This window comes from Papio anubis, chromosome 9, assembly GCF_008728515.1.
Source record: "Papio anubis isolate 15944 chromosome 9, Panubis1.0, whole genome shotgun sequence".
Classification (NCBI taxonomy): Eukaryota; Metazoa; Chordata; class Mammalia; order Primates; family Cercopithecidae; genus Papio; species Papio anubis.
In genome coordinates, this window is record NC_044984.1 from 72392772 (window position 1) to 72413697 (window position 20926).

The 20926-nt window shown below is 39.2% G+C and overlaps 1 protein-coding gene across 12 annotated transcripts in view; it reads left to right on the forward strand.

Moving 5' to 3' along the window:
• Positions 1–20926, forward strand: part of NAV3 (neuron navigator 3) — a 946218-nt gene that overhangs the window by 775202 nt on the left and 150090 nt on the right. For all 12 annotated transcript variants that reach the window (XM_021923304.2, XM_031651088.1, XM_021923300.2 and 9 more), the window contains 3 exons: positions 10524–10632; positions 11308–11691; positions 20214–20333. In XM_021923304.2, the coding sequence (XP_021778996.2) occupies positions 10524–10632; positions 11308–11691; positions 20214–20333 (613 nt within the window). The remainder of the gene's footprint in view (positions 1–10523; positions 10633–11307; positions 11692–20213; positions 20334–20926) is intronic.

Below are 20926 nucleotides of genomic sequence, written 5' to 3' on the forward strand. Positions count from 1 at the left end.
GATTTGTCCTATAACTGTATAGGAGCATATTTTATAAGTAACTATAAAGCTTTTAGCCACATTTTGTTATTTTTCCCCAAAGTGTCAAGATTAACCAGAGGAGTTTAAAAATTTTCATCCAAATCACTACTAGGGCCATCCACAAAACTAGAGTTACTTCATACAATAAATCAGGAAGCTGTACTCTATATAACATCTGTAGTATGGATGGGGTAGATGGCATAATTCTCTGAGAATAAGGTTTATTCATATAGATTTGATTTCCTATTAAAAGATGGCAATGCTGACAGTGTTAATTACAATGTATATAATTAAAGCCTAAAAATTAAGAACAGGATCACAGATTAAATGGTCTTTCTGCCACCAAATAGTAATGTAGAAGTACCAAATTGATGCTGTTATTTTTTGTCTCTACTCAAAGAACACCTTATGAGCAGTGAGAAAGCACTTTGCACCAACGTTAAAACCTCAAGTTGATTTCAGAATATACCATTCTGGAAAATGTGTGGAAGCCATTCCATTGTATTTGACACATAGGAAGCCTCTTTCAGGAATAATGGTTGACTTTGAGATTATGCAAGTAGGAGGAGTCCCAACATTACTGTGATTAAATACACTTCTCATGTGCATTTTTCTGGTAACTTTTATTGTTACTAAGCATTTAATTTTATTTTTGCTTTTATATTTGGACTTTGCAATTGTGTTTTTCCCCCAAAGCCTCTGGACCTCACTCAGATACAAATTTACAGGATAATTAAGGCTGTGCAATCAGTCCTTAGGGGTTTGTGAGTACATTTAGTTTTATCTTGCCTTATGTGGGTCATTGAAAACATTTACTGCAATAAATTCTGCTTTCGTTATTATCTTTCGTGACACGAATAAGCCAGCAGTTATGTTTAGCTCAATAAGTGTTGGGAAGAAAAGGTCCATTTGTCTGTCATGAGGAGGGCAATGTCATAAGTGAATGTCATAAGGAAAAAAACCTAAGGAATGAGGGAGGCTGTGGTTCTAAAACATGAGAGAAACCAGATAAACAATGAATTCAGTTAGAAGAATCCAAGGATCTAAGATACCTGTTGGATTGGAAAAAAGAAATTGAAAAGGAGATGAAGTAGTTGTGAAAATATATTTAGTGAAATGACATGTCTAAAAATACAGCATTCTTAAAATTAATATAAAAAGATGGAATATAATTGATATATTAATTTTAATATTCCAGTTGGCAAGTGATTGAGATGCAGCTGGATTACAACTTAAAAGTTTTCCTAGGGGAAGGAGGAAGGGATAGGAACATGTAATGATGCGTTCTAGGAATCTGTGTGAGGTCAATTACTTGTACCTCCCCCCACGAAAATAAAAAAAGGTCATCTCAACATACTCTTTTCATGACTTTTTGTCTTTCACCTACAATCTATGACGTCAATAACTGTATGAAATCTTTCATATTAAATCTTGGGTTTAGTGCTTCTCCAGTTTTGTCCCCTTCACTTATTTTGACCAGGTTTGCATTAATTTCTTCTTTGCATGTCTCTTCCTTGACTGTAATAATTTTATTTGCAGTCTGTAAGATTTTCTCTACAAAACTCTTCTTTTTCTTCATAGTTCTATCAGATTATTTGGAAGTGAAAGGTAGACTTCTTTATAGCCGTTTCTGAAATACCCTGTATTAGATGTATGAGGGGAAATCTGGGAAGAATTTCCAGGAAGAATATGATCAGTCTCAAGGGTTCTTAACAGTTCTGAGTGCTAAAAGAATAGTGTTAAGCTATCGGATTAGTGATTGTGTTAATTTAATTAGTGTAGAGAAAGTTTGTCATGTGCATGAGATCCCAACATGTGTTTTATTATTCTTTAAAAAGATTTGCTTCAGCAAAGTTTCTCAGTACTTTATGTTTGAAATAATGATGTTCTTATTAAGTATACTTTAATTGTTCAAATGATTTATAAATTCAAGGGAAGAAATTTACAGGCTGGCAGCACAATGGTGGCTGTTTTGGCAACCACCCAAAGTGAGGAATAATGAACAAAGTAGTAATGTTCGCCTGAAAAATCTAGTAAAGGAATTAGCAGTTGTCCTGCAATATTTGAGTGGCTGCCTTGGTAAAGATATTGTAAATTTGTTCATTTGGTTTCAGATCCACTGGAACCACTGGGTGAAAGTTTAAGGGAGACAAATTATTGCTTATCCCCCATAAATGTTTTACATTTTGACTGCTACTGGAAGGAACCATCTCTTACTGGTGAGGTGGAGGCCTTTCCAATGTTGGGGTTTTCAGGCAGAGGCAGATGACCTTGTCCCACGTGAGACAGATGAATGCTTTGGCCAAGAGCTAAGGCAAGACAATCTCGGAAATCCCCACCAACTGTATGATTGTGATGATAAGTGTTAAAGGGGCACATTTGTTCTAGATTTTTAAAAATCTGGCCTGAATGTTAAGGAAGTAAATTAACAGGTTAAATAGTTAGCTATATTCCTAAAACAGATTATAAATATGCATCTCGACTTCTCTATGTGACAATTTTCATAGTGTAATTTAATACATACTATTTTTTGCTTTTCTTTTCCTTCCCTTTCTTTTTCTTCCAACCTCTTTCCATTCCATTCCCTTCCCAGCCAGCCCGTTACTTCCTTTTTCTCTGTCTCCTCTCCTTCCCTGTCCTTCTCTTAACGTATCCATTCCAATTCCCTCCTTCCTTTCTGTTTTCACTTTTATCGAAAGTGCCCATCACTAGATACCCTCTTCGGTCCAAATGGAACACAACAAAAATTGTGCTTAGACTACTCTCTTTTCATGCTCTTCCTATTACCTCGACTCACTGGCTTTAGAAGGCTACTAGCTTGGGAAGTATTGGATGACTCTAAACAAAATGACTTAAGGACACTTCTGCCCCTAGTTGATAGGTGGTGATTGTATCAGGCCAGCATTAGTCATACTTGCAGAGCTATTTGTTTCATGCTCATTAGATACAAACATTTTGGGTTTAGATGCCTAGGAATTTACTTGAGCTCTGGTATCATTGGTAGAACTGTAGAAACTGGAGAAGTAATTAAAAATAAAACCATTCAATGTTGTCAGTCTTTGTCCATAAGTCTAATGAAAGACTTCAAAAGCTCTTGCTTCCATAAGAAAAGACCTTGGCCGGGCATGGTGGCTCACACCTGAAATCCCAGCACTTTGGGACGCCAAGGCAGGCAGATCATTTGAGGTCAGGAGTTCAAGAGCAGCGTGACCAACTTGGTGAACCTGCAACTCTACTAAATACAAAAATTAACTGGGCATAGAGGCGAGGGCCTGATATCAACTACTTGGGAGGCTGAAGCAGGGGGATCGCTTGAACCCTAGAGGTGGAGGTTGCAGTGATCGAAGATGGCGCCACTGCACTCCAGCCTGGGCAACAGAGTGAGACTCTGTCTGAAAATGAAAATTAAAAAAAAAAAGGCTTCTACTTTATTCCCCAGATTCCAAATGTGTACTTTCTACATAGGACAAATTTACCTCAAGTATTCTGAGTACACCTAGAAACACCTTGAACAAATTAGGATCTTAATGATCATAGTTTTTTTTTATTCTCGGGTACATGTGCAGAACATGCAGGTATGTTACATAGATATATACATGCCATGGTAGTTTGCTGCACCCATCAACCCATCATCTACATTAGGTGTTTCTCCTAATGCTATCCCTCCCCTTGGCCCCCCACCCACCAACAGGCTTTCTAGCTTCATCCATGTCCCTGCAAAGGACATGAACTCATCCATTTTTATGGCTGCATAGTATTCCATGGTGTATATGTGCCACATTTTCTTTATGCAGTCTATCTTTGATGGGCATTTCGGTTAGTTCCAACTCTTTGCTATTGTGAACAGTGCTGCAATAAACATACGTGTGCATGTGCCTTTATAGTAGAATGATTTGTAATCCTTTGGTTATATACTCATTAATGGGATTGCTGGATCAAATGGTATTTCTGGTTCTAGATCCTTGAGGAATTGCCACACTGTCTTCCACAGTGACTGAACTAATATATACTCCCACCAACAGTGTAAAGGCATTCCTATTTCTCCACATCCTCTCTGGCATCTGTTGTTTCTTGACTTTTTAATGATCACCATTCTAACCGGCGTGAGATGGTATCTCATTGTGGTTTTGATTTGCATTTCTCTAATGACAAGTGATGATGAGCTTTCTTTCATATGTTTGTTGGCTGCATAAATGTCTTCTTTTGAGAAGTGTCTGTTCATATACTTCACCCACTTTTTGATGGGGTTGTTTTTTTCTTGTAACTTTGTTTAAATTCCTTGTAGATTCTGGATATTAGCTCTTTGTCAGATGGATAGATTGCAAAAATTGTCTCCCATTCTGTAGGTTGCCTGTTCACTCTGATGATAGTTTCTTTTGCTGTGCAGAAGCTCCTTAGTTTAATTAGGTCCCATATGTCAATTTTGGCTTTTGTTGCCATTGCTTTTGGTGTTTTAGTCGTGAAGTCTTTGCCCATGAGTATGTCCTGAATGGTATTGCCTAGGTTTTCTTCTAGGGTTTTTATGGTTTTAGGTCTTAGGTTTAAGTCCTTAATCCATCTTGAGTTAATTTTTGTATAAAGTGTAAGGAAGGGATCCAGTTTCAGTTATTTGCATATGGCTAGCCAGTTTTCCCAGCACCATTTATTGAATAGGGAATCCTTTCCCCATTGCTTGTGTGTGTCAGGTTTGTCAAAGACCAGATGGTTGTAGATGTGTGGTGTTATTTCTAAGGCCTTTGTTCTGTTTCATTGGTCTATATATCTGTTTTTGTACCAGTACCATGCTGTTTTGGTTACTGTGGCCTTGGAGTATAGTTTGAAGTCAGGTAGCATGATGCTTCCAGCTTTCTTCTTTTCCTTTAGGATTATCTTGGCTATACAGGCTCTTTTTTGGTTCCAAATGAAATTTAAAGTAGTTTTTTCTAACTCTATGAAGAAAGTTACTGGTAGCTTGACAGGGATAGCATTGAATCTCTAAATTACTTTGGGCAGTATGGCCATTTTCATGATATTGATTCTTCCTATCCATGAGCATGGAATGTTTTTCCATTTGTTCGTGTCCTCTCTTATTTCCTTGAGCTGTGTTTTGTAGTTCTTTCTGAAGAGGTCCTTCACATACCTTTTGTATTTCTAGGTATTTTATTATCTTTGTAGCAGTTGTGAATGGGAATTCACTCATTTGTCTGTTTGTTTGTCTATTATTCGTGTATAGGAATGCTTGTGATTTTTGCACATTGATTTTGTATCCTGAGACTTTGCTGAGTTTGCTTATCAGCTTAAGGAGTTTTTGGCTGAGAAGATGGGGTTTTCTAAATATAAAATCATGTCATCTGCAAACAGAGACAATTTGACTTCCTGTCTTCCTATTTGAATACCCTTTATTTCTTTCTCTTGCCTGATTGCCCTTGCCAGAACTTCCAATACTATGTTGAATAGGAATGGTGAGGGAGGGCATCCTTGCCTTGTGCAGGTTTTCAAAGGGAATGCTTCCAGCTTTTGTCCATTCAGTGTGATATTGGCTGTGGGTCTGTCATAAACAGCCCTTGTTATTTTGAGATACGTTCCATCAATACCTAGTAATTGAGAGTTCTTAGCATGAAGGGGTGTTGAATTTTATCAAAGGCCTTTTCTACATCTATTGAGATAATCATGTGGTTTTTGCAATTGGTTCTGTTTATGTGATGCATTATGTTTATTGATTTGCATATGTTGAACCAGCCTTGCATCCCAGTGATGAAGCCAACTTGATCATAGTGGATAAGCTTTTTTTTCTCTTTTTTCTTTTTTTTTTTTGAGATGGAGTCTTGCTCCATCACACAGGCATGATCTTGGCTCACTGCAACCTCCGCTTCCTAGGTACAAGCAATTCTCCTGCCTCAGCCTCCCAAGTAGCTGGGACTGCAGGTGCATGCCACTGTACCCAGCTAATTTTGTATTTTTAGTAGCGACGGGGTTTCTCCATGTTGGCCAGGATTGTCTCGAACTCCCGACCTCGTGATCTGCCCCACTCGGCCTCCCAAAGTGCTGGGATTACAGGCGTGAGTTACCGCACTGGCCAGTGGATAAGCTTTTTGATGTGTTACTGGATTCAGTTTGCCAGTATTTTATTGAGGATTTTTGCATCGATATTCATCAGGGATATTGGCCTGAATTTTTCTTTTTGTGTGTGTGTGTGTCTCTGCCAGGTTTTAGTATCAGGATGATGCTGGCCTCATAAGATGAGTTAGGGAGGTGTCCCTCTTTTTCTATTGATTGGACTAGTTTTAGAAGGAATGGTACCAGCTCCTCTTTGTAGCTCTGGTAGAATTCAGCTGTGAATCCATCTGGTCCTGGGCTTTTTTTGGTTGGTAGGCTATTAATTACTGTCTCAATTTCAGAACTTGTTATTGGTCTGTTCAGGGATTTGACTTCTTCCTGGTTTAGTCTTGGGAGGGTGTATGTGTCCAGGAATTTATCCATTTCTTCTAGATTTTCTAGTTTGTGTGCATAGTAGTGTTTATAGTATTCTTTGATGGTAGTTTGCGTTTCTGTGGGATCAGTGGTGATATCTCCTTTATCATCTTTTATTACATCTATTTCATTCTTCTCTATTTTCTTCTTTATTAGTCTGGCTAGCAGTCTATCTATTTTGTTAATCTTTTCAAAAACCAGCTCTGGATTCATTGATTTTTTTGAAGGGTTTTTGTGTCTCTCTCCTTCAGTTTTGCTCTGATCTTAGTTATTTCTTGTTTTCTGCTAGCTTTTGAATGTGTTTGCTTTTGCTTCTCTAGTTCTTTTAATTGTGATGTTAGGGTGCTGATTTTTGGATATTTCCTGCTTTCTCCTGTGGGCATTTAGTGCTACAAATTTCCCTCTACACACAGCTTTAGCTGTGTCCCAGACATTCTGGTATTTGTTTCTTTATTCTCATTGGTTTCAAAGAACTTATTGCTTTCTGCCTTAATTTCTTCATTTACCCGGTGGTCATTCAGGAGCAGGTTGTTCAGTTTCTATGTAGTTGTACAGTTTCAAGTGAGTTTCTTAACCTTGAGTTCTAATTTGATTGCACTGTGGTCTGAGAGAGTATTTGCTAGGATTTCCGTTCTTTTGCATTTGCTGAGGAGTGTTTTACTTCCAATTCTGTGATCAGTTTTAGAATAAGTGTGATGTGGTGCTGAGAAGAATGTATATTCTGTTTATTTAGGGTGGAGAGTTCTGTGGATGTCTATTAGGTCCGCTTGGTCCAGAGCTGAGTTCAAGTCCTGAATATCTTTGTTAATTTTCTGTCTCGTTGATCTGTCTCATATTGACAATGGGGTGTTAAAGTCTCCCACTATTATTGTGTGGGAGTCTAAGTCTCTGTAGGTCTCTAAGAACTTGCTTTATTAATCTGGGTGCTTCTGTTTTGGGTGCATATACATTTAGGATAGTTAGCTCTTCTTGTTGCGTTGATCCCTTTACCATTATGCAATGACCTTCTTTGTCTTTTTTTGTATTTAAAACAGATAAAAAGTCTGTTTTATTAGAGTCTAGAATTGCAATCCCTGCTTTTATTTGCTTCCCATTTGCTTGGTAAATATTCCTCCATCCCTTTATTTTGAGCCTATGTGAGTCTTTGCACGTGAATCTTATGAAGCTTAGTTTGGCTGGATATGAAATTCTGGGTTGAAAATTCTTTTCTTTAAGAATGTTGAGGCCGGGTGTGGTGGCTCACGCCTGTAATCCCAGCACTTTGGGAGGCCGAGGCCGGTGGATCACAAGGTCAGGAGATCAAGGCCATCCTGGCCAACACGGTGAAACCCCGTCTGTACTAAAAATACAAAAAATTAGCCGGGCCTGGGGGTTGTCGCCTGTAGTCCCAGCTACTCAGAAGGCTGAGGCAGGAGAATGGTGTGAACCCAGGAGGTGGAGCTTGCAGTGAACCGAGACTGTGCCACTGCACTCCAGCTTGGGTGACAGAGCGAGACTCTGTCTCAAAAAAAAAAAAAAAAAGAAGTACGTTGAATATTGGCCCCCACTCTCTCTGGCTTGTTGGGTTTCTGCAGAGAGATCCACTGTTAGTCTGATGGGCTTCCCTTTGTGAGTAACTAACCTTTCTCTCTGGCTGCCCTTAATGTTGTTTCTTTCATTTCAACTTTGGTGAATCGGACAATTATGTGTCTTGGGATTGCTCTTCCCAAAGAGTATCTTTGTGGTGTTCCTTGTATTTCCTGAATTTGAATGTTGGCCTGTCTTGCTAGGCTGGGCAAGTTCTCCTGGATAATATCCTGAAGAGTGTTTTCCAGCTTAGTTCCATTCTTTCCATCACTTTCAGGTACACCTATCAAACCTAGGTTTGGTCTTTTCACATAGTCCCATGTTTCTTGGAGGCTTTGTTTGTTCCTTTTCATTCTTTTTTCTCTAATCTTGTCTTCATGCTGTATTTCATTAAGTTGATCTTCAATCTCAGATATCCTTTTTTCTCCTTGATCTATTCAGCTATTTCTACTTGTGTATGCTTCATGAAGTTCTCGTGCTGTGTTTTTCAACTCCATCAGGTCATTTGTGTTCTTGTGTACTAAACTGGTTATTCTAGTTAATAATTCCTCTAACCTTTTTTCAAAGTTCTTAGCTTCCTTTCATTGGGTTATAACATTCTCCTTTAGCTTGGAGGAGTTTGTTCTCCTCCAAGGAGGAGAAGGCCTTGGAGGAGACCTTCTAAAGTCTACTTCTGTACATTCGTCAAACTCATACTCTGTCCAGTTTTGTTCCCTTGCTGGTGAAGAGTTGTGATCTTTGGAGGAGAAGAGGCATTCTAGTTTTTGGAATTTTCAGCCTTTTTGAGCTGTTTTTTTTTTTTTTTTTTTTTTTTTTTTTCTTATCTTTGTGGATTTATCTACCTTTGGCCTCTGATGTCTGTGACCTTCGAATGGGGTTTTTATGTGGGCATCTTTTTTGTTGACATTGATGCTATTCCTTTCTGTTTGTTAGTTTTCCTTCTAACAGTCAGGCCCCTCTGCTGCAGGTCTTTTGGAGTTTGCTGGAGGTCCACTCCAGATCCTGTTTGCCTGGGTGTCACCAGCAGAGGCTGCAGAACAGCAAAGATTGCTGCCTGTTCCTTCCTCTGGAAGCTTGGTCCCAGAGGGACACCCACCAGATGCCAGCTGGAGCTCTCCTGTATGAGGAGTCTGTCAACACCTGCTGGGAGGTGTCTCCTTGTCAGGAGGCATGGGGGTCAGGGACCCACTTGAGGAGGCCGTCTGTCCCTTAGCGGAGCTAGAGCACTGTGCTGGGAGATCCGCTGCTCTCTTCAGAGCCAGTGGGCAAGAATGTTTTAGTCTGCTGAAGCTGCACCCACAGCTGCTCCTTCCCCCAGGTGCTCTGTCCCAGGGAGATGAGAGTTTTATTTGTAAGCCCCTGACTGGGGCTGCTGCCTTTCTTTCAGATATGCCCTGTCCAGAGAGGAGGAATCTAGAGAGGCAGTCTGGCTACAGCAGCTTTGCCAAGCTGCAGTGGGCTCTGCCCAGTCCAAAATTCCCAGCAGGTTTGTTTACATTGTGAGGGGAAAAGTGCCTACTCAAGCCTCAGTTATGACAGTTGCCCCTCCCCCAGCCAAGCTCCAGGGTCCCAGGTGTACTTCGGACTGCTGTGCTGGCAGCAAGAATTTCAAGCCCGTGGATCTTAGCTTGCTGGGCTCCATGGCGGGGGGATCTACTGAGCTAGACCACTTAGCTCCCTGGCTTTAGGCTCCTTTTCAGGGGAGTGGATGGTTCTGTCTCACTGGCATTCCAGGTGCCACTGGGGTACCAAAAAAAAAGCTCCTGCAGCCAGCTCAGTGTCTGCCCAAATGGCTGCCCAGTTTTGTGCTTGAAACCCAGGCCCTTGGTCATGTAGGCACCCAATGGAATCTCCTGGTCTGCAGTTTGTGAAGACTCTGGGAAAAGCATAGTATCTGGACCGGATAGTTCCGTCCCTCAAGGCACAGTCCCTCACAGCTTGCCTTGGCTTGGGGAGGGAGTTCCCCAACCCTTTGCACTTCCCAGGTCAGGCAACACCCCACCCTGCTTCTGCTCACCCTCTGTGGGCTGCACCCACTGTCTGACCAGTCCCATTGAGATGAGCCTGTTACCTCAGTTGGAAATGCAGAAATCACCCGCCTTCTGTGTTGATCTCATTGGGAGCTGCAGACCGGAGCTGTTCCTATTCAGCCATCTTTCTCAGGTCATAATCATAGATTTTTAATTAATCCCAGCAACATGGATTGGTAAACAGCATATTTCCAAGTGATTTTTTTTTTTATTTTAAGGTCAAACCTACAAAGTGTTATTGTGTTATCACCACTTAAAATTATTACTTGTGATATTATATTTGTATCTATTCACATTTTATTTGTAGAAAGAATTATAATTTGCAAATAATAGTTATTTGAAGTGTATTACATATCCTTTTACTTTTAAGAAGTGGTGACTTACTTATCTATGTATACAATTATTTTGAGGATAATAAATGTCATGAATAGTCAATTTATCATGTTGCTTTCCTAGGTGAAGACCCTGAAACAAGAAGAATGAGAACTGTTAAAAACATAGCAGATTTGAGGCAGAATTTAGAAGAGACTATGTCCAGTCTTCGTGGGACTCAGATAAGCCACAGGTTTTTTCAATTCTGCATATATTTGAGCCAATAAAGAAAAAATAATTACAAACAAACATTTAACTTTTCTTATAATGACAGAGATGGGATTTCAGTTTCCCCTTACTATTTCCTCTCTTGTTTTATATAAAAATTGATTCATAATTATCCTTAAACTGAAAATTCATACATATACCTATTTATCTTTTATCTCTATCTCTATCTGCTATCTATGTCTTTTTCAGTATAACCTCCAGTTCAAGGGAATTAGTTACTGCAACTACCGCCATCATCGTTAAGTGGATTTGTAACACCTGTCCTAGAAAATAGTGGCACAAGTTGCCCTTGAAGTGCATCTAGGCAGGGTGGTAGGGAGACATTCAAACATAATTGTAGTTAACTTTCAGAATAGGTCTGGGAAAATTACAATGAGTTAAGAATTTGTTGAAAATGTAAAGCAATATGTTGTTTTACCCAAGGTGTACTGATGGCCTTTCTTTTGAAAACAACCAAAAGCTGTAAAATGTATGCCCCTTTCCACAGTTTGACCTCAAAATGAACATATAGTTTAGCTTTCAGGAAGATGACATGTTTATAAGAGATGACCGTCAACTCTAGCCTTTTCTGTCATCATGCATTCTAGGTTGTGGCCCTAAGTGAACCAGAGTTTAGTTATTTCTCCATTTTATTTGACAGCACCTTGGAGACAACATTTGACAGCACTGTGACAACAGAAGTGAATGGAAGGAGCATACCCAACTTGACAAGTCGACCCACCCCCATGACATGGAGGTTGGGCCAGGCATGTCCGCGACTTCAGGCAGGAGATGCTCCCTCCCTGGGTGCTGGCTATCCTCGCAGTGGTACCAGTCGATTCATCCACACAGACCCCTCGAGGTTCATGTATACCACGCCTCTCCGTCGAGCTGCTGTCTCTCGGCTGGGAAACATGTCACAGATTGACATGAATGAGAAAGCAAGCAGTGACCTGGACATGTCTTCTGAAGTCGATGTGGGTGGATATATGAGTGATGGTGATATCCTTGGGAAAAGTCTCAGGACAGATGACATCAACAGTGGGTAAGTGGCCCTGTTCTCCATCAGCATTGTGTGAAGAGGGGAGGTGGTCTACTAGAATGCATTCACTATAAACAAATGTGTAAGTTTTCCCAGAAAGTCATGAGAAAATATGAGATATCTGAGGTTATTCAGTGTTGAAGGGCCCTTCCTCTGCTCGTTCATGGAGACTAAAGAATCCAAGATTTCTATAAATTCATTATAAGCCACCAGGTTTTTCTGTTGTTGAGAGAAACACATGTGGCTTCTGTTTTTCAGAGTGATTTTCACATGCTTCTTAAGTAACAGATTTTGTAGTGAAGGACGTGGGAAGGAGACAGGAGGAGTTTTGCTGATTTGCTTGATTTTTCTTCTTTTTTAGCTTGTCAGAAGCTGCCTGTAACTGCTTTGAGGACAAATATTTTCTTACTGTCTTCAATTATGCACCCCCAATTTAACTTGAGGGAAAAATAACTTTGGAGTTGAAAGTTTCACTCTGTTCATTTTCTTTTGATGGTATCAGATTTCAATACATCTCAGACCCTGTTTTTCTTCTGTGTCCTATTACATCCCAAAACATGTTGTGATTGTAAAACTCTTAGAGTATATTAACAATTTGGGATATTTGGCTTAATCAGAGAATAGGCCCAAAGGGAGGCAATAGGATATTCTATTAATAATTGTAATTGCCATTTTGAGCATTTCCTGTTATGTACTATGCTCTTGTTAAATGCTTTGAAGATACTATTTTACTTTACCTTCCCACCACCAGTAATGCTTACGAGGTGAATGTTTTTATACATGTTCTATAGATAAGGAAACTGAGTCTAATTGGTCCTGGCTGGGGCCTAACGCTAGTGAAACGGCAGACCTGCATTAGAACTCAGTTATGTCTGACTTCAAACACAGGCTCAGTAATGTGCGGAAAAGCTTCCCAATTGACTTTGTCTATAAACTTTGTGTGAGTCTGGATTTTGACCTACTCTTTGTCATTATGCATCTGAGAGGACCCATGTAGGAAATAATTCTTCTATATAAGTGACCCTTCCTGACTTCATTCATGAAAAGTTTATGTTTGAATGGTGACACGACCTAAAAAAAGAGTACAAAATAGCTTTTGATTAGATTTATAGCTTTGCTCTGATATCCTGATACCTACTAGTCCATTCCTGGTATCCACCCTACCTGACTTTCTAAAAATTTAGAATTATAGAGGCTAATTATGATTAATTAAGATAGATTGTTGTTCATTTGCCACTGGATTCAGAGTGCCTCGTTTGAATCTCTCCCGTTCGTTATCTGTGGACCCCTTGGGAACCTAATGTATCCAAATGAGTTTTTGTCATCTAAAATAAGGATAAAATTGTACCATCTTCATGAAGTTGTTAGGATCATTCCCAAGTTTAGTTTGCACAATGCTTGGCATGATACAAGCATTCAGTAAATTTATCATCCTCCTCTTTATCATCACTATTACATTTATTATCATTAATAACCATACCAATTTTTGGTTGTTGTTAGTTATAATTATCATTTTTGTGTGTATTTAACATAGCTTAGGAGGCAATGCCCAGTTCAGAAAACATAATGGCAAAGCAAGAGTGTCTAAGGCACACTCTTTCTCCCATCTCTCTCTTCTTTCTTCTCCATTCTTTCCACTCTATCCCCTCTTCTCTTTTTTTCTCAATCTCCTTAAATGTGGACATATGTGTGAATTCAGTTTTATATTCACTATTCAAATATATTTGTATGGCTAATTATATACATAAATATACCCATATATTATATATAAAGATATATATACAAAGGCTGGGCACAGTGATTCATGCCTGTAATCCCAACACTTTGGGAGGCCAAGGCAGGTGAATCACCCGTGGTCAGGAGTTCAAGACCAGCCTGTCCAACATGGCAAAACCCCATCTCCACTAAAAAAGTTAGCCAGGCATGGTGGCATGTGCCTGTATTCCCAGCTACTTGGGAGACTGAGGCCGGAGAACCACCTGAACCCGGGAGGCAGAAGTTGCAGTGAGCTGAGATTGCACCACTGCACCACTCCAGCCTGGGTGACGGAGTGAGACTCCATCTAATATATGTATGTATGTATACATGTATGTATGTATGTGTGTGTGTATGTGTGTGTGTGTATGTATGTATATATACCTGTGTGCACTCAATATCATTATTCATGGTACTTATGTTCTATGGAGTCACCACAAACATTGCATTAGTGAATACTGAACTGTGGTCCCTAGTAGAGATATAGGTTTTGGTTCCTGTATTTGGCACAATATTTTTGTCAACTGATCAATACATAACCTTGCTTTACGTGTGTCTCTCTTTAAAGACACCTTATTTAATACATACTACTGATTCATTCACATGGAACTCACAGCCAACAGCGCCATAACTCAGGCCTGAAAGGAGCTTATCTAGTGCATAGTTTCTCTGTGAGACACATTGAGGACTTCTTGCAATTAGGAACATAATATGACACTTCAGCACCAAGTTTGGGGGCCATTTTAAACAGCACAATTCTCAGCATAAAAACACAAAAAGAAGGCGTGGTGCGGTGGCTCACACCTGTAATCCCAGCACTTCGGGAGGCCGAGGCGGGCAGATCACGAGGTCAGGAGATGGAGACCATTCTGGCTAACATGGTGAAACCCCATCTCTACTAAAAAATACCAAAAAAAAAAAAAAAAAAAATTATCTGAGCGTAGTTGCGGGCACCTGTAGTCCCAGATACTTGGGAGGCGGAGGCAGGAGAATGGCGTGAACCCGGGAGGCCTAGCTTGCAGTGATCCAAGACCGCGCCACTGCGCTCCAGCCTGGGCCACAGAGCGAGAGTCCGTCTCAAAAAAATAAAAGTAAACACACACACACACACACACACACAGACAAATGTGGAAAATGTGGCACTAAATAGGGCATAGAAGAACATTTGTTGTGCTATTAGAGCTGATATAAGAAGGCAGAGTATCACTTTATTTAGCTTTAGCTGGAAACGTCTGAGACTCATTTTTTTCACTGTTCTGTTCATATCCATGAGTGACTGTGAAAGTACTATGAGTTTAGATTTTGTGGTTACATATAAATTTTAGCAAGTAGGCAACTTCACAAATACAGAATTTGTGAATAATGATGATTGACTGTATATACTCACACTCATGTAGAATGTTTATCTGGAGAGTGACAGCGTATCTTGGGAGCAGTTTGAATAAGAAATCAAGGGACATCTACAATGCAGTATGTTGGGAATTTCAAAAGTTTTATAGGGATAAAAATTGAGCTAAGAGTTCAGAATGAGGAAAGTACAAAACCCTCACATGAAATAGAAAGGAGTGAATAAGAAAAAGAAACATTTTAATTCTATTTTCTGATTTAAAAGCTATAGACTAAGGAAAAATATTTAAAATACATATATAAGAAAAGTACAAACTTAGAAAGTATAAATTATTCAGAAAGCTTGCATAAAATGTAATTTTCAGAATCAGAGGGACAGTGGATTAGATGATATTGATGACTTTTCTCTTAACTGAGAGTCATGGAATGTGAATATTTAAAGATAATGTTTTAGAGATAGACACTATTTTGACAGACCTTAACATCATTATGCTAAGAAGTTTAAACTACATTGTAAGCTATGTAAAATACTATATCCTAGAGATTACTAAATAGTCATAGAACATGGCATGAGGATGGTGATGGCTTTTGAAAGGCCACTTTATGGGAAATAGGCAAAGCAAATTTAGGGGAGAAACTCTGGGGTTCGATTTCCGGAACTATTGCAAGAGCTCTGGCTCGCAGCTCATAAGATAAGAAATATGGCAGTGGCGGCCGGGCGCGGTGGCTCAAGCCTGTAATCCCAGCACTTTGGGAGGCCGAGATGGGCGGATCACGCAGTCAGGAGATCGAGACCATCCTGGCTAACACGGTGAAGCCCCGTCTCTACTAAAAATACAAAAAACTAGCCGGGCGAGGTGGCAGGCGCCTGTAGTCCCAGCTACTCGGGAGGCTGAGGCAGGAGAATGGCGTGAACCTGGGAGATGGAGCTTGCAGTGAGCTGAGATCCCGACACTGCACTCCAGCCTGGGTGACAGAGCGAGACTCCGTCTCAAAAAAAACAAACAAACAAACAAAAAAAAAAAAAAAAAAAAGAAAGAAAGAAATATGGCAGTGGCATTTGTAGGGATAAAATTAGGAAAATAATGGATATGGGAAGCCCTGCAAAGGAAAAGTTTATAGAGCCAGAGATAGACTACCCATGAGGGCATAAGGCAGGCAAGAATTAAGATACCTACATCATAAGCACAGGAGATGGAAAATTATACCGTTAGAGAAAATTAGCAGAGAAAGGTAGCAAGCAAGAGAGAGAGGATTTTTTAATGAGCAAGCAGAGCAAGGAGATGATGAATCTGGAGTTAGAGATGTGGAGTGGTAGATGGTGGGATATGAAGATTGTTTCTCCAGGATAGAGATCTATTGTATCTCATCTCAATAAAAGAGAGTGGGAATTGTGGGAGGCATTAAGGCTCCTGGGAAAAGAATACAGAAAGAACAAGGATCATAAGCTGATCATAATCATAAGCTGAATTATGTATACATGTATATGTCTATTAAAAATATTTATCGAGTTCATCCTATGTGTCAAGCAGCATACCAGGCACTATGCATTCAGTAGTGAATAATACAGACACAGTACATGCCCACATGTGACTCACAGGATGATGTTTTCATATTTTTGTAGCCGTCCAGTTATTCAGTAAATTAATTATAATATGCACACACATGTGTGTGTGTATATATATACACACACACACACATAGAAATATTCTTAAATAAGTAGTTGTTTTAAATGTTTTTTAACAACTGAGTTCTACATATAATAATATATGTTACAGGCATATTGTACTCACGAGCATTTTGTATTTTGCAAGAATACATGCAATATATGCAAGAATACAAGAATAATGTGTTAACTACATTAGTTAACATTAATTTCTAAAACAGAGAAATCTCAAAATCTCAGTAACTTAACACAAAGAAGCTAATTTGTTCTTCACATAAAACCCTCGCTGATGTTTCTGATCTTCACTTGGGGAATGCCCTCCACGTAGTCATTCAGAGAATAAGATGGATGGTAATTCTGTTGTTCCCCAACCAGATTTCCAGTGTCACCCTATGCATTGATATTCAACAGGCAAATGGCAAAAGAGGGGAAGAACGAGGGTGTGAGAACATTTTGTATGTATCAGGCCTGGAAGTCATGCATATGAGTTCTGCCTACATTCATTTGTCTAGAACAGCTGCGTGACCACACCTGACTGTAAAAGAAAATAGGTTATATGGTTCAGCTGTGTGCCCAGGAGGAGCGGGAAATTGGTTTGATGACATCTAGCTAGTCTCTGCTTAACTCACTAATTTTTAAAAAAATACTGTTATAGATTTTGTCCTTCCTTTTTGATTCTGCTTCATTTAAAACATGATTCAGACTTCTTGTTTCCTCTATTTTTGTTCCCTAACATCTTTCAAAAAGTCTTGGATAGTCTCACAAATGAGTCCATTTAAATATGCATCGATGGTCTACATGTCTTATGTTAATAAGTAAAAATACCCCAAATCCTGCATGAAAACTTCCCCTGGTACTGTTTGCCTGTTTACTCACATACAGTTGTTCTTTCATATGTTAGAGTACAGGACACTGAAATTTAAGTCATGACTCAGTTCTCTTACCTGTGCGGAATCTGGTAAGATCTGGTCAGCAGGTGATGGGGCTGGTCTCAGCTCAAGGTTGATTGTGCGAGGATATCCAGGATGTGTTGGGCTTTCTATTGCTCATCAGCCTATGCAGTGTGCCCTTGTTGGCTGACGTAGGAGGCAGCCCCAGTATCTCAGCCTAGAATTAAAATGTGAGAAGATAAGAAGGCTGGAGATATCCCAGGAAAAGTTTAATTTGATGGTGTTTTCTTTAAGTAAAGGGGGCTTAGAAGTGTTTATGCTGGCCAGGTGTGGCGGCTCATACCTGTAATCGCAGCACTTCAGGAGGCTGAGACAGATGGACCACCAGAGGTCAGGAGTTCGAGACCAGCCTGGCCAACATGGTGAAACTCCATCTCTACTAAAAATACAAAAAAATTAGCTGGACATGGTGGTGCACACCAGTAATCCCAGCTACTCAGGAGGCTGAAGCAGGAGAATTGCTTGAACCCGGAAAGCGGAGGTTGCAGTGAGCCAAGATCTCACCACTTTACCCCAACCTGGGTAACAGAGTGAGACTCCATCTCAAAAAAAAAAAAAAAAAAAAGAAGTATTTATGCTATGAGTCCTGAAAAAGTTGAATCATAAAGTTAACTCTTTTGAAAATGTTTAAAAATATGTTTTACAGATTAAAGTTACAAAAGGCTCAATAAAATAGTAATGAATGAAGATGTTTAATTTAGGATTTTCTCATGTAACCACAAATAATGTCTTGAAGTCATTTAAATGGGAATAAAGTTTCATTTTTTCCATGTACTCTAGGTGTAACTGAGAAAGTTAGTTAATCAGCATTCTGAGAATTCAGAATTTCTTGAAGCATGCAAAGGCTTATCTCTTTCTCCTCTTTTTGAAATTACTTTAAACACTGGGGGATATGAATCTGTCAGTAATTAGGAATTAGTCAGAGAAAGGCCTCTTACTCATAATGAACCTCTTTGAAAAGTCTCTGTTTATAAAGTAGAAAACACCCTGGAAAATTGGGATAAAAGTTGCATATTTTAATTTGGTGGAAACTGAAGTTATCTTCAGGTGTCATGGTATGAATAGTTGAGCCAAGAATATAACCTAAAATTCTACTTTAAGTCACATGACCAAATACAAACTAATCTAAGAATTCTGTGGAATAAAAATTAAAATTAAGGCACAGGAGTGAGGGGTAGATATACTTTAATCCTGCTTCTGCCTTGATCCTCCCTCATTTCTCATTCAGTAAACTTTGTGATGACTGAAGTATGCATAACAGTATGCGAAAGGTCATAGTTACTTGAGCTGTGTTAAAAAGATCCATCTTTTGCACCAGAAATTCCTAATCTTAATGCTTCCTCTACTTTCATATTCAAGATATGAGCTATTTTAGTGACTCTAGAAACTCTAATGCATAAAATAGCTAGTATTTTTAAAGATAGTCAGTATTTATATAGTACTTATAATGTGCTAGACAATGCTCTATGCATGTTATATATACATTAACTCATTGGTAGCTCAACATCACTGCAAGAAGTGAGCATATCATTATGGTCTCTGTTTTACAGATGAAGCAATTTAAATATAGCTTGTTTAGGTGACTTACCTGAGCACACACAGCTAGTAAGTAGCAGCACTATAGTTGAACCTAAGCGGTCTGGCTCTGGTCTACATTCAACCATCCTTACACACTGACCTTAGGAAACTGTCTGCGTGTCTACATGTAAGGGTTTCTCTCCTAGGTGCCTGATTTTTTTCCAAACAACCATTAAAAAAAGGTTCACAGCAATCATTCGTTATCAGCATGGATTTTTTACCTAGCACATTTAATCTGAGGGGCATCTTTTAATGTTATCTATGCTTCTGTAAAGGAAGATGCTGAACTGGAGTTTCTTTAAGGGAGTGGTGAGGATCACTTTAGATTCTCTGTGTACCCCTGTGTTTACAAATTAGCTAATTGTGACAGACAGCAGCTGATATGCGATATTAAATACAAAAACATAGAATTCTAGGAAGATAGCTGTATTAGTGTGTTCTCACTCTGCTAATAAAGACATCAAGAGACTGGGTGATTTATAAAGGAAAGAGGTCTAATTGACTCACAGTTTCACATGGCTGGGGAGGCCTCACAGTCATAGTGGAAAAGCAAGGGACATATTACATGGCGCACTGCAGGCAAGAGAGCTTGTGCAAGGGAACTCCCATTTATAAAACCATGAGATCTCGTGAAACTCATTCACTACCACGAGAACAGTATGGGGAAAACCACCCCCATTATTCGGTTGTCTCTACCTGGCCCCACCCTTGACACTTGACACATGGGGATTTTTACAGTTCAGGGTAAGATTTGGGTGGGGACACAGCTGATTTTGACAGTGCTGTGACAGCAGCTGATATGAGATATTAAATATAATTTAAATATAAAAACAGACTTCTAGGAAGATGGCAGATATGGTGGAAGTTTAGGCTTTGATCCTTTACTCCTATGACCTCTTTAAAAACAGTATTTCAAAAATGAAATTTCCTTCCTTTTAATTTTCTAAGAGTTATATTATCTGCAAGTCTGTTCATAATATTAATAACAAAATAAAAAAATAGGTTCTATGATAGGCTAGTTACTTGTTGTAGTCAGGAATATTGATTTCCTAGTAAACTTGAAAAAATATTTTAATTATCCCTGGTGAGTAGAATGTTTATACAGAAAAAAAAAGATAGTAGAATATATTTGAGTAATTATTGAAAATTGTGGACACCGTTTGTTTAAGTTAAATTGTACAGTTGAGTTGATTTTATTTTCTGTGGATTAATTAGACATTTCTTTTCAGGTACATGACAGATGGAGGACTTAACCTATACACTAGAAGTCTGAACCGAATACCAGACACAGCAAGCTCCCGGGACGTCATCCAGAGAGGGGTTCACGATGTGACAGTGGATGCAGACAGGTAATGCTATCAGCCTATATGATGGTGAAGCGTGTATGAAGCAATTTTATAAGAAGAAAATAAGAGAAACGCCTATTAAATAGTGTAAATCAAAGGACTTGTTACTTTGATAAATATTTTATTTTGATAAATAATTATTTAGGGATTTTTTTTTTTTTTTTTTTTTTTTTTCTGTGAGACAGAGTCTCCCTCTGTCACCAGGCTGGAGTGCAATGCCACAATCTCAGCTTGCTGCAACCTCAGCCTCCCGGATTCAAGTGATTCTCCTGCCTCAGTCTCCTGAGTAGCTGAGACTACAGGCACACGCCACCATGCCCAGCTAATCTTTGTATTTTTAGTAGAGGTGGGGTTTTACCATGTTGGTCAGGATGGTCTCCATCTCTTGACCTTGTGATCCATCCGCCTCGGCCTCCCAAAGTGCTGGGATTGCAGGCATGATCCACTGCGTCTAGCCTATTTTGGGATATTTTTAAAACTAGGATGATTTTCTTTACAAGGCCATTTTAGCTCTGTAATACCGAAAATAAATGTGTGGCTAGGGAGATTTTTTTTAAAATTTCAGGTAACATAGTTGAATATGTTAATATCTGTAA